Raw genomic sequence first — 15367 nt, 5'->3', positions numbered from 1 at the left:
TCAAAACTAGGTTTTATTTCTTCCATTTGTCTGAAGGCAACATAGATTAAGCTACATCTGCTGACTCTTGCATGATGCAGTCCCTCTTGGGTTGCACTGCAGAAGGGTACACAGGGTTATTATATCTGTTGCATGTTTGCTGTTTGCCTCACAGCCTCGCCCTGTCTCCTCCCGGGCCCCTTCCTTCACAGTAGCAAGGATTGTGCACTTGTGCTTGGAGTTGCAGAAACAAATGAAGTCACATGCATTACTGATGAACAGATAATAAATGTTATGTGAGAAAAAGAATATGCATATACATTATTTAGGTAGATATTTCCGTACATTTACTGTCACAAAACAGATAGTCCAAATGAACAAGTCACAATAAATCATGGAACCAATTTCAAGGAAAATAAGTTTTGCTTTGGAAATTGCGTTCAGAATATATGCACTTGAAATCAGCGAGATATGAAAATTTTAACATTCAGTAAATTATATTGGGTAGAACTTGAATCCAATGAAATATTAAATTCCCAAAATTTGAAAACAATTTTTTATTTTACTCATGTTATTTTAAGACAAAAAGTTAAAATTTGTATACCATATTGCTCCTTGATATTTTTCCCCTCAGAGTAAAACCAAAGGAAATAAATAGCACAATCAGAGAGAATTAATGTGGAAAAAGCCTTCCCTCCCTTCCTGCCACCCAAAAGGGTGAAGCTGATGGGTCCACTCTGATCCTTAGGAGTGGTTGGGCAGAGCAAACACCTCCCGGCTGGGTGGACATTCCAGTCTCTCCAGGATGCTCCTCTGGCCACCATCTTTATCTCCCTTAACCCAAGCAACCCAATCAGTCTGTGAACTGAGCCAATGGCAACTCAAAAAAGAGGAAGACAATCATGCCATGAGTTCTAGGGGATCTCAACAGGCAAACCAAAATGGTCTAAAGTCACCGGCCAGGGCCTTTGTATGGGATGGCCGTACATTAACAGACCATTGGAAGGATTCCCTCCAATGCATCTCAAAGAATCACAGGGTTAACAGAGGTGTGTGCATCATCATGGAAATGAGATCACCCAGCTGGGCTGCTCCTTCTATGAAAACAGATATTCCCCAAATATCATCACATGAAGCAGAGTGGAGAGTGCTTTACAGTGTGATCAAGCCGCCTGTCCTATGTCCATCCTGAGGTTTTCGAGGTCGATGGGAGTGGCAGGTGCTGTGGATAAACCTGTTTTTTTTTTAACCTTTGCTTTCTTCCCACTTCAATTTCCTATCAGAGCCAGTTAGTTCTGCAAACAAGTTAGGTGAGCAGGGGAGTGCCGTAGGACAGGCTCCTCCTGGCCTGGCTGTCCCCAGGAGAGCAAGGGGAATTCACAGTGAGGCTCCTGGGCCTGCCTTCTTCCAGGAGCGGGCAGGTGACCGAGCAGGAGCACCTACATCACAGGCTCCCAGAGCAGCTTGCTGAGCGCGGGGAGGGATCTGGCCAGGCTTCCTGCTGCCTTCCTCGCCCCTTCATGCCTGCTTCAGCACCCGAGCCAGAAGGAGCTGTTCAGGATCCAATTCTTTAAATTACATGTCGGAACATGGTGAAAATGGCAATATAACAAATGGTATTTACACTTTCGGAGCCAAAGCGAAACTTTTTCATCACCACAAACATTTCCCAAAGCCCAAAATTTCACTGCTGAAAGAACCCCTGAGAAGAATTACTTGGTAAGCCAAATTCCAGTTGGAGGAAGCAGACAAGAAGTTTATGTCAGCTTTTAAAGCATAAGCTGGATTATGACATAATGTGGCTAAAACATGACAAGATTGTTCCAGCCAGAACTCTGGGTAAGCTTATGTTTTCCAGCCCTTTTACCTGTTGGTGTGACCAGAGCTGCTGACACTGGTAGCTTCAGCTGTTTGGACCCCAAACCTCCCTTATCCCTACCATCAGGCCATAGCCAACTCAGTAAGAGCATGGTTAAGTGTATCCGCCTTGGACCAAGTCTGTAAAGGCAGCCAGGGCCTAGGGGGTCTGAAACATGCCTCCCCACGATGCAGTTCAACACTGAAGGTCACGTAGAACAGTCTCATTAGAAGCTTCTTCTCTCTTCCTTCCCTCTCTTGATGCGCAGAAGACACATCAAGGAAACTTGAACATACCCAAGTGCAGGAAGCAAGGAGGGCTTATAACGAAATGCCCAAAGTTCCCCAAACTCCGCTTGTGCTCATCCAATTAGAAATCAAGAGAAGTTTGCAAAATCTCTCAGAGCACGTGCGCCACATTGCCACAACTCAGGAAGGTTCTGTGAATTTGTTATACCCCCAAAGTACCAAAAACCTGTTGTTCTCTGCACTCTCAGGCTACCTGCTTGTTTTTCTCCTTATCCACGCAGTGACTGCACCATCCCTGCAGACACACACACACACACACACACACACACACACACACACACACACCTCTTTATTGCCTATTCAGCCTAGTAAGGAATAAGTAGAGCCTATTTAGCCTAACAAGGCTCATGTGAGGAGTCACTTTCTCTGGCAAACCTTCACCGACATACCCCCAAACAGAAAACCCCAAACTGGGCTTCCTGAGGCTCCAAGGCCAGCTGTGTTCTCCCTGGTTTGCCACAAGTCACAAGCCCTCCACTGTAATTGTCATTGTCTGAAGGCCCACGTCTTCAACCGAATGCTCAGAATGTCTATGGAATTGGAGACCAAACACAACCTAAAGAAAACATTTTGATTTACAATAGAAATTTCTGTAAATCGGCACCCCTCACCCCCCCCCCCACCCCCCAGCCAATGTTCCTTGTGTAACAGACTGGCATGCTTTGTTACCACCCGTCACTCAAGCCAGGAATTTGCCTAGCCACCATTCAACCTGTAACAAACTTCTTCCTTTTTAAGCCCCACCTCCTATTTTGAGGGCTCCTCACCTTTCACTTGAACTGAGACATCTGCCACCTGACTCCACTCACTGACACAAAGCTCTAGCCACAGAAGAGCTAGCTGCAGACGGCCCTGTGATTTTACCCCAATGCAGACAAATATTATTTTCTGAACGTGCTACAACATACAGCACTTTGGGAAGTACTGCCCCAAAGAATAAAACTCAGGCTTCTTGGCATGAATAGCAGGCCCTCCATTCACGGTGCTGCACTCTTTCTCCTCACGCCACATCACTTATGGTGCAACCTTGGCTCTTTGTTCTCCCTGCACCTGAACACACTTTCCCGCTCTGCTTGGCCAGGCTCACTCTGAATTCTCCTTTGCAGCTCCTGTTTGTGTGTGGATTTCCCATGCTTCTCCCCCACATTAATCTTTTCAAAGCTGGCTTGTTCAAAATGAATCTGAAAGGGAACCATAGCAAAAATGGATCTCATGCAAGTGCTTGTCGTTCAGTTGGTTGAATGAAGCCCAATATAGTAACATGGCTCTAAAGCCCAAAAGGCTCCCTTTAAGGACTAAATGTCTAGGTTCTTAATTCAAGGTCAACATAATCACCAGCATTGGTTTCTTTTCCTTCTTTGTTCATTCTTAGCCACTTGAACATTCTCAATTTTCAGAATTAAAATCCTGGTTTCTGAAAAGCCTTTTACTTCAGGATTTAGAATTAGAGACAATTTTTGCTTGTTCCTGAGGGTTATGTTTGGAGGAGATAGCTAATTAAAATATCTTGGCACCTGTCCCCAAAGGCATTTCCTTCTCCCATACCGAGAGCTTTCCAGCTCACATCTTTAGTATTTGTCAGATCCATACAAATGTGAGTGACAGAGAGCAGCAAAGGAACAGAAACTCAACAAGAGAAAACTCCACACAGTTTTTCTTGTTTATGTAAGAAAAATTTATTGGCTACCAGGTTGTTTTTCTTGATTAGGATAATATATTCATGGGTGTTTATAACATTATGCACTATACCTTTTCATGTGTTGGAAACATTTCATGAGAAGAACAAGTTTTCCAGTCAAAATGGTTTACCCATGTTCAACCAAAACTGGGGAAGAGTCAACCACTGGGCTGCTCTCATTTTATTAGGAGATACCCCTTACAAGCTGGTGGGCAAACACTCAGGAAATGCTCAACAGGTTAGTAAGGGGAGACCTTCCACCTGAAGGGTTGATGATTTTCAACATGCCACCTTTTTCACAAATAACTGATGTTGCCAACATCCAATATTCACTTTTCTTCCCAGTTCAAAACTTTGAGTTCAAAATCTTTAAGCATTCTTATTTTCACTGGGAGAGGGGAAAGTACTTACTTTTACTGAGCACCACCTACATGCAGCTGGAATCATTATTGTGCTTATTCTTGATCAAGGGCATTTGTCCATCATTAAATTCAATCTTCATAGCTAATAGTATAATTAAAATAGGGATTATATACATGTAGACAGAGTGATATTAACCGTCTTTTAATTTTTTATATACTATGGCACCAACATGAATTGCTAGCCTGGGTTATATACATTAAAGAACGAAATAGAATATTTTTATTTTGAATTCTCTAACTCTGCAGGAGTTTGGCTTTGAGAACCCATTGAAAATATCCCATGTAAATAGGATGGGGCCACTACCATCAAACCATTTGATTAATCCTCATTATGATCAAGCATTTGATAAAATCATTGTTCATCAATAGCCTACAGCCAAAACCAGAACATGGCAAATGGACCATTTGACTCATTTCCCCATGCTCCCCTATCAGAGAGCTGCCTGCTTGGATTAGTAGGCCTGTACAACTCTCTGTCCTTTCTGCCTTCTCTTTCTTAACAACAACAAAGAAAGTGTAGAAAGGTTAAACTAGCCACGGATAAAGTACATCACACGAACTTGTAATCAAGTCACCCAAATTGACAGGGTTGGTCCATGAGGAAGAGTCTCCCTCTCATTCACCATGGTTAGATGTGATGTAAAATGCTGGGTTAGAGGCTATTAAACATTACTGGGCAGAGTCAACTTAGTCCTTGAATGAATCATGGGCAGTAAATAACCATCCATAATTCTCCCTTCTGCGTCCCTCTTTCATAAAGAGAAAACCCAGAGTGAACTAGAAAAGAATTTAAAGATAATCTAAAAAGGAACCAACCAGGAGTGGTCCACTGATTCACACCATCCCTCATTTCAGTACAGGAAGAAATACATGACATTATAAATGTAAGAGTTTTGCAAACTCCAAGTGTCTCAGATTTCTGTGGAAGTGATCTCACCAGAGGCAGGGTGTCTAGTTTTCCTAATTCTTAACCCTGCCCATATGCTACCCCACATCTTTGTGTTAAAGATAAGCAAAAGTGTGGCTCCAAGTGCCTAAAGAGTGTGCACAGGGTCACAACCATACTTAGAACCCAAGTCCCCTAAAAAGTTCTCTTTCCAAATGTAGCACTAAAGCAATGACAGGGCTACCTCAGGTAAGACCCACAGAAAACAATAACAATAACAAAAACTGCCCCAGCCAGTCAGTATTATACTCTGGGCTTTATTCAGTTTACTCAAACAACTAGAGATGTCCCAATAAAGAATCCAAATTAATACTTCGGCTGTCATGAGTATGGGTAAAGGGAACACAAATGTCATAACAGGCAACGACAATATGCTGATTGTCAAAAATTTGGGGATTTGCTACTGTCTATTAATAGTACTCTTTATAAAAATCAAGTATTGTAGGTCTTATAAAATATATTTAAATAAAACTGTTATAAAACTGATGAACCCGAAAAGGATATGGCTTAGTTATGAAGTATAGCACAGCACATCTTGAAAGAGAAAATCTGTTTTTTTTTTAAATATTAAGCCCTTTATTTACTACACTGTAGAACACAGTATGTTTAGACATCAGTGGGTTTTGTTTTGTTGACATTTTCATTTATTCAACTGAAAACAAAAGTCAGCAAGCTCACATGATGACCAGTAGTAAACTACTAGTAAATTAGAGCAAGTACAGAAACCAGTCTTTGTTTGGACTGATGTTAAATCAACCGGTCAGCAAAGGCTTTCTGTATAATAATTATGACATACTAACAGTCACCAAATAGCACTGAGCTAGGAATCCTCTAGAAATAATGATTTTCATTTTAAACATGGAATAGTCACACAATGTAGATGGCTAACATCAACCCATTATACTTGCCCATCCTAAATTGCTCTAAGATTTAGAGAAATGACTCTTTTTTTCACAGGTTGTGCAAAAGTTTCTCCAAATATCTGCTCATGCTCAATAAAACTAACATGTCACCCAAACATTCTTTAATCTCACTGTGATATATAAATGGACACATCCATCATACACACATGTATAATTAGGTGACTCAAGGAATATGCAAAGATGGCAAGAAACCATTCAATTCTTTGGTTATGCTCCACTGACAAATATATATTTCTTGGCAACTAGCCAATCAGTTTTGGAAACAATATTGGACCATGACCCAATAAAGTCTAACAACCTATCCCTTGCTTTCCATGCACCATTAGGGCCTGTCACCAATCACCAGCCATCTCTCTCAGGCATACATTCCTCTCTTTGGAAGCATAGGATGCCCCTAGATAACTTTGCCCTTCTCCAGAGAAACACATTTTCCACTCAACTGCAAGTCTTGATTCAAAGCTAAAATTAATACAGGCAGGCAATTTAGGTTTCTTAGAAAACTTCTTAAAAATGACAAATTTATGTGATGTTAAAGCCATCCAATATGTCTGCATGCTGCCTTATTAAATTACAAACACCTGGTTTATTTATACAATGTATCCAATGGCTTACAGATTAGGATCCTAGAAATAATACATGTCTTATAGCAAAAAATATACATATAATAATCCACCTATAGTTTATATAAATGATGAAATGTTTCTGAATATATCTATATATCTATATATGTACACATATATACTCTGTGTGTGTGTGTGTGTATTTGAAGAATCAGCACACAAATACTGCAGTCCTTCATTGGCTCTTCCACTTCAGTGTCAAGGACACCATGTTTCAAAGTCTTAGGAGCAGAACAAAGGTCACCGTTGAGGACAAAGGACTGGCTTGATGCACCTTCCCTTGTGAAGGACCAAGTTTGCTGGACAGTGGCAACCTGCAATGCATGGCTTATTGCATGGACCAATCTCATTCCAGTTGTCACAGGTCTTGGCACATCCTGGACCACAGGTATCGTACACAGCTCCGTGCTTGCACTGGGTGGCTGAAAAAAAGGAGACACAGGTGGGACGTGGAGAAATGGCCATGTCAATTCAACCTCAGCTCAATGCCATTCTGCAGGCTCCTGTCACCCACTGCACTGGCCCTTTCACAGCACAAATTCACGGTTGCATTTGAACAAAGAAATAACAAACATCTGACCTTCCTCAAATCACCTGCACCTGAACAAACAACATCAACGATCCACCTGCTGAGCTAGTGAACTTCAAAATAAAATGTAACGCTTTTTATTCCCAGAGAAGACAAACTATACATTAGTGAAGCTACCAGGAAGTCTGTGAGGTTATTTGGTTATTGAGAACAGTATGAAAAATCAACTCCAAGTGGTGTTTAAAGCTATCAGGTTGTGATGAATAGGAATATTTTGTGCAACCACATCAATATTCAAGTATACAGAATTACATACACAGAAAAAAGCCCCTACCAATGATACGTGACATATTTTAATCATAGTGATCAATCTGAGGCAAATTAGAGCAAGAGTGGGGTAAAACCAAGCAAGGAAAAATGAGATATGTGACTGGGGAGATGGACATATGTGGCTGACTGGTCAGAGAATATAAAAGTAATGATCTAGCCAAATCATAACCAATTTTCTACCTTTGTTTACTTAGAGCTAAACTGATTCTGACAATATTCTGAGAGTTCCTGAAAATTTATGAATAGATTTGTCAGAAAAAAACTGCCAACATTCTGGAAGTTTTATGACATACAAACGTTCCTATCTGACTTATTTCCAGTGACAGTCAAGGAAGCCATCCTTCATTCTCATGAGTAGGAATGCTGACACATGAGGAATTTAGAAAAGGGACCTTCCACGAACACTAATAGCCATCTGCCTTCATTTGACGTCACTCCAAACAAAATTAGTAACAATGGAAAATCATCAGTTTAGACACCTCTACTCAGTTATGTGGTTTGCAAAATAATACCTTGCAAAGAATTATATAATTGCAAACCTGAAAAATTGAACTGGCTTTCAAGCAAGTGCACCTTATGTTGAATCTTTCAAATTAGATATTTAGAGTTACCATGGAACATTCATGTTTGACCATATCTAACTTACAATAAGCTGATAATAACTGCAAAACTGAATTCTATGAAGGTTCCTCAAGTATCCATTACACTAATTAAAAACAAATGAGAAAAAGGTGTCCTGTGTAGAGAGTAGTCAAGTATCACTCACAAGCTCTTACATATTACTAAAAAATTTGAACATATGTAACACAGAATTTTGAGAAACATCTGAGTAAAACCAATTTTCTAATATTTGGCTCTATATCATTTTTCTATATGGACTCTAATTTCCATAATAAGTGTTGGCATTTTTAATCCTGTTCTAGTTGGTCAAAATGTTAAAGAAAGTAGACTAACCATTGCTAGCCACCTGTTTTGAACAAAGCCACTGTGTAAGATGCTTTGTTGGTAGAGATACATGGCATGATATAGCAATAGAGGGATGAGTTGCTGGTAGCTATTACCAGCCAATTATACTGAAACATCAAATGTAATCGTACTGGCTTTATGCCTGGCTTGCTATCACCTTTTTGAGGTGTCCTCTCAAAAGTAACTTTCTATCCAAAATGGCATCCCCACATTCTCTATTCCTTTTCCATATTTTTCTCCTTTGTACATAACACTATCATTTCTACATTTGTAACGTGCTTATTCTCTGACTTCCCACACTAGAATATAAACTCGCTCAGAGCAGTTTTCACCTAGTCCACCACAATATTGCTAGCTCTTAGCACAATTTCTAGCACCTAAAGGGCATTGGGTTCAGAAGCCAGCAACGAATACTTGCTGAAAATCTGAATGAGTTCGAAGACAGATCTAACTACACCAGAGAGTAGATTGGATACTTTCCATTCTCCCCTCTAGATCCACTCTCTTCCTTTTTTTATGTTCTATGCCTGTGCTCTGTGTTGACCACCAAGGATATTTCAATGGGCTCCTTTTTGAATGGTGAATACCCACAGACAGTTGGAGGAAAGGAGGAGAGTGGGGCCAGGTACTTATTTACCTAGACTTCTCCTTCTGGCATCACTGTGATCCACTGCATCCCTCCAGCAAATGACACTGCTCCTAATGAGTAGGGCTTCATACTCTACAGAGCTCTCTGTGTCCCAAATTCTGATAGCCAACCCCTCCCTCGCCTCTTAGGCCAAGGAATGATGACAGCCTCTCTGTTATGAGCCAGGGTAGGATGTAATGAAAAATATATATTTATCCTTTGTCCCTAGTTTCTGGCACATGGAATCTCCTAATGTCCATGGAATCTCCAGAGTAGTAAGTGTCTTTTTTGTGCCAATGACATGACTGGTGGTTAGGAAACCCTAGATAGCTTCAGGATGGGGGCTGGTCACCAGAAAGACCAAGGCAAGATTAGAGGATTGGAACTTTCATCCCTGCCACCCAATCTTCAGGAAAGGGAGAAGGAGAGGGTATTGAGTTAATCACCAGTGGTGAGGATTTCATTAATCATACGTGCATAATGAAACCTCCATAAAAACTCTTAAATGACTAACAACAAAGTTCAGAAAACTTCAGAGCTGATAAACATATCCAGGTACTGGGAGGGTGGTGTCTTTACTCCACTGGGACTGAAACTCCTGTGCCAGGACCCTTCTGTACTTTGCTGTACGTACCTCTTTGCGTCTGTTCATATGTATCATTTATACTCAATCAGTAATAGCAAATAAAGTGTTTCCCAAAGTTTAGTGAGACATTCTAGCAAACTGTCAAGTCTGAAAGGGGGTTTTAAGGGGGATCACAGCCAAGGCAGACAGAAGTGAGGGTAACCTAGGGACCTAACACTTGTAAATGGCATCTGAAGTGTGGGCAGTCTTGTGACACTGAGCCCTTAAGCCTGTGGAGTCTGATGCTAACTCTGTGTAGTTAGTGTCAGAATTGAATTGAGAGGTAGGATACCCATTTGGTCTCTGGAACTTTGGAGAATTGTTGGTATGAGAAAAACACCCATACATTTGGTGTCAAAATATCTTGAGTAAAAACAGTTCATTTCCAGGGCACTGGACTTTTCTTTATTTTCCTACACCTTATTTATTCCTTTTCAAGAAGTCCATCTATTAAACGTAATTAGTAAATTTGAGTGTGCCATTTGTTTTCTGGCTGGATCCCAAGTGAGACAGCCGATTAAGTAAAAAAATTACTACTACTTGTTAATGCTACATTCCCTAACATTACTTCCACTGTGTAAATTCATGAAGTTGTTTTGGCTTTTCACAATTTAATTGTATTCCTTAGGCCACTAGGAACCTCCTCTAGCCAAGCCAATGCTCAGGCCTACCCTTTGTCTTGATCTAGTGCCATTATCTAGCTTGCTGAGTGTTAACTACCATCTACCCCACCTTCCCCTATTCTAGACACTTCCCAACTTTTTCTCCCACCTCTCTTACCTGGATGAGCTATCCCTTGACTGACTGAATACTCAGAGCACCTGCTGCCCACCTTGATTACTGCATTTACAACATGAAATTAGAACCATAATTGTTTCCTTGTGTTCTCTCTCTCTCTCCAACCAAATCTAGGCTACTAGAGGGAAAGGCTATTTTGTTTCTTTATTTTCAGCAATAGTGTGCTGTTTAACATGTAGTAGGTAGTCAGAGGACCACTGAGTGATAGAATGCATGGATATGTGGATGAGAGAGTGAGTAGAGCGACACAACCCTTCCTTTAAATCTTGCTTGCTTTTCTGACAATCTTTTGGCTTTTGACAGATCCCTTCAAAGTTCTTTTTTTCTCTTTTCAGTGGCTAACAGAATACTCTATACATTGTTTTGCCTAATAATATGAACACATCCTAGCTGAACACAATATTCACACATAATAACTATATCCATGTGTTATGTTTCTATATACCAATGGTATTCAAAACTGAAAATTAGTATCATCAGGGAACTTCCTGATGCCTGACATCCTACCACACCACCACCACCAAAAAACAAAACAAAACAAAACAAAAAAACAAAAACAAAGACAAAAACAAAAACAAAAAAACCTTGCCCAGGTAATTTTCATATGCAGTCAGATCGAGAACTCATTCTATAAATAACTCTCACACTCATGCCTCAGTCACTGCAGAGACTCATGTCTTTTTTAGCAAATGAGAAAGCAACTATTTCCAAAGTGGAAGTAAGTGCACAATGCAAGCTCCTACTGTTTCCCATCATCTTCCACCTAAAACCCTACTGGAGCTCTTCTGCAGTCTCAGAGTAACCATCCTCCCTTGTTGATGGATTTAGGTCATCTACACAAGCACCCTTAACTTGTCTCCCTACTGCCTCTCCTCCACATCTCCACCCACCCTTGATTTGCCATTCCTATTTTCTGACCCATCTCCTCCAGGAACTTGCTCTATTAGTTCTTCTTATTGCACATTTATCTTCTTCTCTGTTGGCTCCATCTTCTAAATATTACAAACATTTCAGATCAACACTAATCCTTGACAAAAAAGATTCCTTAACATACCAGACTTATTTGCTTTTTCCTTTTACCTTTAAACCTCATAAAAGAGTTTACAGTCATTTTATCCAATTCCTCTGCAATTAATTGACATCAGTGACTTTGTCTTTCTCCCTTACCATTTTACTGAAGCAGTTCTCACCAAAATTTTTGGAAATGACTATATCCACTGATACATTGGTAATCCCCATTCTCCCATAACCTCTCCACAAAATATTTGGCCTTGTTGTCCACTTTATCTTATGACCCTGAACCCCCCAGTTTCTTCTGCTAACCCCTTGAGGACACCTTCTCTCTTGGACTTCTTTGCCTACTCTCCTGGCATTAAATGTTTGAGTAACCTCCAAGACTCTTCCCCTTACATTGCCTTATCTTCTCTCTCTCTCTCTCTCTAAATTATACAGTGTCATCTCCAATTTCTAGTTCTGATTCTCTTCCCAATCTCAATATTTCCCAAATCTTAATTCAAATGGCACCTTCTCCAAGTAGCTTCCTGGATCTCCCCCAGAACATCCTTCCCCTCCCTCTGCAACCCACAGTTATTTGTTTGTTTTAATCCTCAGTCCTAGTGCAGCTGTAGTTCTTAATCAGAGATGCTTTTAAGAGTCCCTTGAAGATCTTTTAAAAGATATTATTCCTCAGCCCCATTCCCTAAAGATCTTTGCTCCAACTCTACTACAGTGGGACCCAAGTAGCTATAGATTTTTAAAAGTTCCAGGGGTGCTTGTCATTGGTAACCATGGTTGAAAAGAGTGAACTGCTGAGGCCCTGGCTCCTGTGGGCAGAGAGTCCTTGTCTACCATGACCCAAGGTTCTGGCACAGGGCCAAGCACAGAGGAGCAGCTTAATAAATGTTAGTGCCTGTTGGATGACGATTTAATCTTAATGATGCTCAATCCATCATCTCATTTCCCAGTGTGGATTACATTTGGCTGGCCTTGAGTTCATTTTCCACTCAGCTGCTTCCAGAAAGCCTCTTTGAACTCACTTTACCCTCCAGATACTTTGTTTCCCTTTAAACCTTGCAAAGATCCATTGTAGTATGAAAACTCCATAGAATCTCCTCTTTCCCATCCATGTTCTCTCCTTTCCCCACATTCTCTCAGACATGAAAGACATGTCTCTTCTACCCTCTGAGCTCTCAATTCTTCCTTCTAGCTCTACCACTTAACTTATGGATGCTCTGCTGTGTCATTTCACCTTTGACTAACCTTTGAACATGGCTTACTTCCCTCACAATCTATAGCTAGAAAGTAGAACATAGAAAATGTGGAACTACTAGAAAAGAAAAAAGGGATCTTTTCTCATTGAACAAAAGCACTTCCATTTTAATTCAAATTAATAAACCTCTCCCATGTGTCTCCCACGTGGTAGGCATTCTCTTAGGCCAGAGAATCAAATGTGAATAAGATATCATCTCTGATCTCCAGTTACAGGAACCTGGCATACAACCAAACAGGTGAAGGTGACATGTAAACAGATTCTTAATTATATGCAAGAGGTACCATATTAGATCATGAGAGCAAAGTACCATGGAGGAGGAAGAGGGAGACATCATAGCAAGTCCTAGTCAGAGCCAAGTGACAACCATCAGTGATAAGACACAGATGAATAGAAATTGGAAAGATCTACATAACAAATACTTGAATCAATTCATTAATACTTATGTAAATATACAGATAAATATATATTCACTTTCAAATATGTTTTTCCACAATGTTCTAGTTGGTCTGTTTGCATAATGATTAACAACAGAGGCTGTAAGGCAAAATTGACCTCGGTTTTCATTCCCAACGTACTCATTTTCTAGCTCTGTGACTTGCAGCACATCACTTAAATATTCTACACCTCAATGTCCTCATCAGTAAAATGTGGGTAATAGAATGTTACCACAAAGACTACGATGCAGATTTAACAAGATAAAATGTCATAAAAGTGCTAGTGTAGACCTTGGGGCAAAGGAAGTGCTTAGAAAATAGTGAATATTAATATAAATGGTCATTATTAAACTTTTATCATAGACCTTCATGATGGCCCTTTGCATAGTGTATTGTATTTCAGTAATTCACATGCTAAACCTGAGTTCCATCAGCTCTTTCTGCCACACGAGGTGGGCATATACTTAGTGCTGGTAGTCATGGTCCTGCTAAAATCCACCTGCCTTGGAAATGTCACTTGCTCATTCAGAGTTGCCTGCCTGGCTGGCTTCTTCTCTGTTCAACTTCCAAGCTTTTTATGCTGGAAAATTTCTCTTCTCTATATTAAGTGGCCTTAAGTGCTGTCATAAGTCGAAAGATCTGGGAGCTAAAAATAAGTAAAGAGTATTCTTACAGTCTTCACTATTCCGATCATTTGGAAATGTATCTACTGAAAGATGCTGCATGTCGCTGTAAATTTATTTTTCATGTACCAACCGTCAATCTGCGGAAGCTCATCGTGTGTGTGTGTGTGTGTGTGTGTGTGTGTGTGTAAAGTTTCCCCTGCAACTGCACAGAGTAATACTTCACTCAGATGGCTCCATTAATTTTAAGTGGTAAATGGAACCTTTCAAGGGCCATATTCCTTGTCCATTAGAAAAGAAATTTTAGCTCCTAAGATTCAGTCCCTGAAATCGGGATGCTGGGGGAAATACGTAGTCCTCAAATGCAGTGTGTGCACTCAGATGATGCTAAATATAGCTCCAGGCCAGGAAGAGAGTATTCATATGCTGTGTATCTAACATGAGCCTTACCACAACACCACCACAGCTAATAAAGTTTATAAGGTTCTGCAGAGCTCTAAATCACAGAGGATGGATGGATGGAGCTTGCCTTCATAGATCTTATCCATTTTCTGGTAGATTCAAGGGAAGGGGGACTCAAAGTAGAGAAAGAGAACTAGGAGTATTCAAGATGCACAGAAAAGACCGGTCCCTCAAAAACATCACCTTTACTATGCTACCCCACACTGGTGCATTAGGTGAGAGGTAAGCCATTCCGTCTTACTTTGTAGAAGCCTTAGCCACACTTTACAAATGAGATAGAGAAAGTGAAGGACTTCATAGAAATCTACTTTCTGCTCCCTTTCCTGCTTCATTTTTTTAAAGATTTTATTTATGTATTTGAGACAGAGAGCACACAAGCAGGGGCAGGAGGGGCAGAGGGAGAGAGAGAAGGGGAAGCTGATTCCCCGCTGAGCAGGGAGCCCTTAGATCATGACCTGAGCCAAAGGCAGATGCTTCACCAGCTGAACCACTCAGTGCCCCTGTTTTCCTGCTTCTATTCTTGCTAGGACCTGAACCCTCACCCTACATGTCTTAAGTAAATACTCCTTGTAAGAGATGAGGAGTTAATGATTTCTTTGGAGTCTTCCTGCACAATAGATAATATCTAAGGAATGACGGGGCGAGGTCATCATGTGCATATTCTAGACCACTAGCACTAGACATCTGGAGGATGCCAAGACATCCTGGCTCCAGGAAATAAGTGACTTATGACAGATACCTAGACCATGTCCTCATTCTGACCGGTTCCTATATGCCTGGGGGGACATGGGCACCAGACCACAATTGTCAGTAAAGACTCCAGACCCTGCGCAAAGATGAGACTCATTCTCCAATTCCTTTCTGAGTCTCCCAGATGCTCTGTATCTGCTCACTCTATGTCTTTAATAAACTCTGCTCTCACTTCCTGCTGGCTCATGTTTGCTTTCCATCCAGCGTGAAGCCAAG

The 15367-nt window shown here is 40.7% G+C and overlaps 1 protein-coding gene across 1 annotated transcript in view; it reads right to left on the bottom strand.

Moving 5' to 3' along the window:
* Positions 1–5432: 5432 nt before the first annotated feature.
* The window catches only part of BMPER (BMP binding endothelial regulator), a 243167-nt gene continuing 233232 nt past the window's right edge, over positions 5433–15367 (bottom strand). Inside the window, exon 15 of the mRNA XM_026019115.2 lies at positions 5433–7156. Within this exon, the coding sequence (XP_025874900.2) occupies positions 6975–7156 (182 nt within the window). The 3' untranslated portion in view covers positions 5433–6974. The remainder of the gene's footprint in view (positions 7157–15367) is intronic.

This window comes from Vulpes vulpes, chromosome 7, assembly GCF_048418805.1.
Source record: "Vulpes vulpes isolate BD-2025 chromosome 7, VulVul3, whole genome shotgun sequence".
NCBI lineage: Eukaryota > Metazoa > Chordata > Mammalia > Carnivora > Canidae > Vulpes > Vulpes vulpes.
The sequence above is the reverse complement of the archived record's forward strand: the minus strand, read 5'-3'. Positions and strand labels throughout refer to the sequence as shown.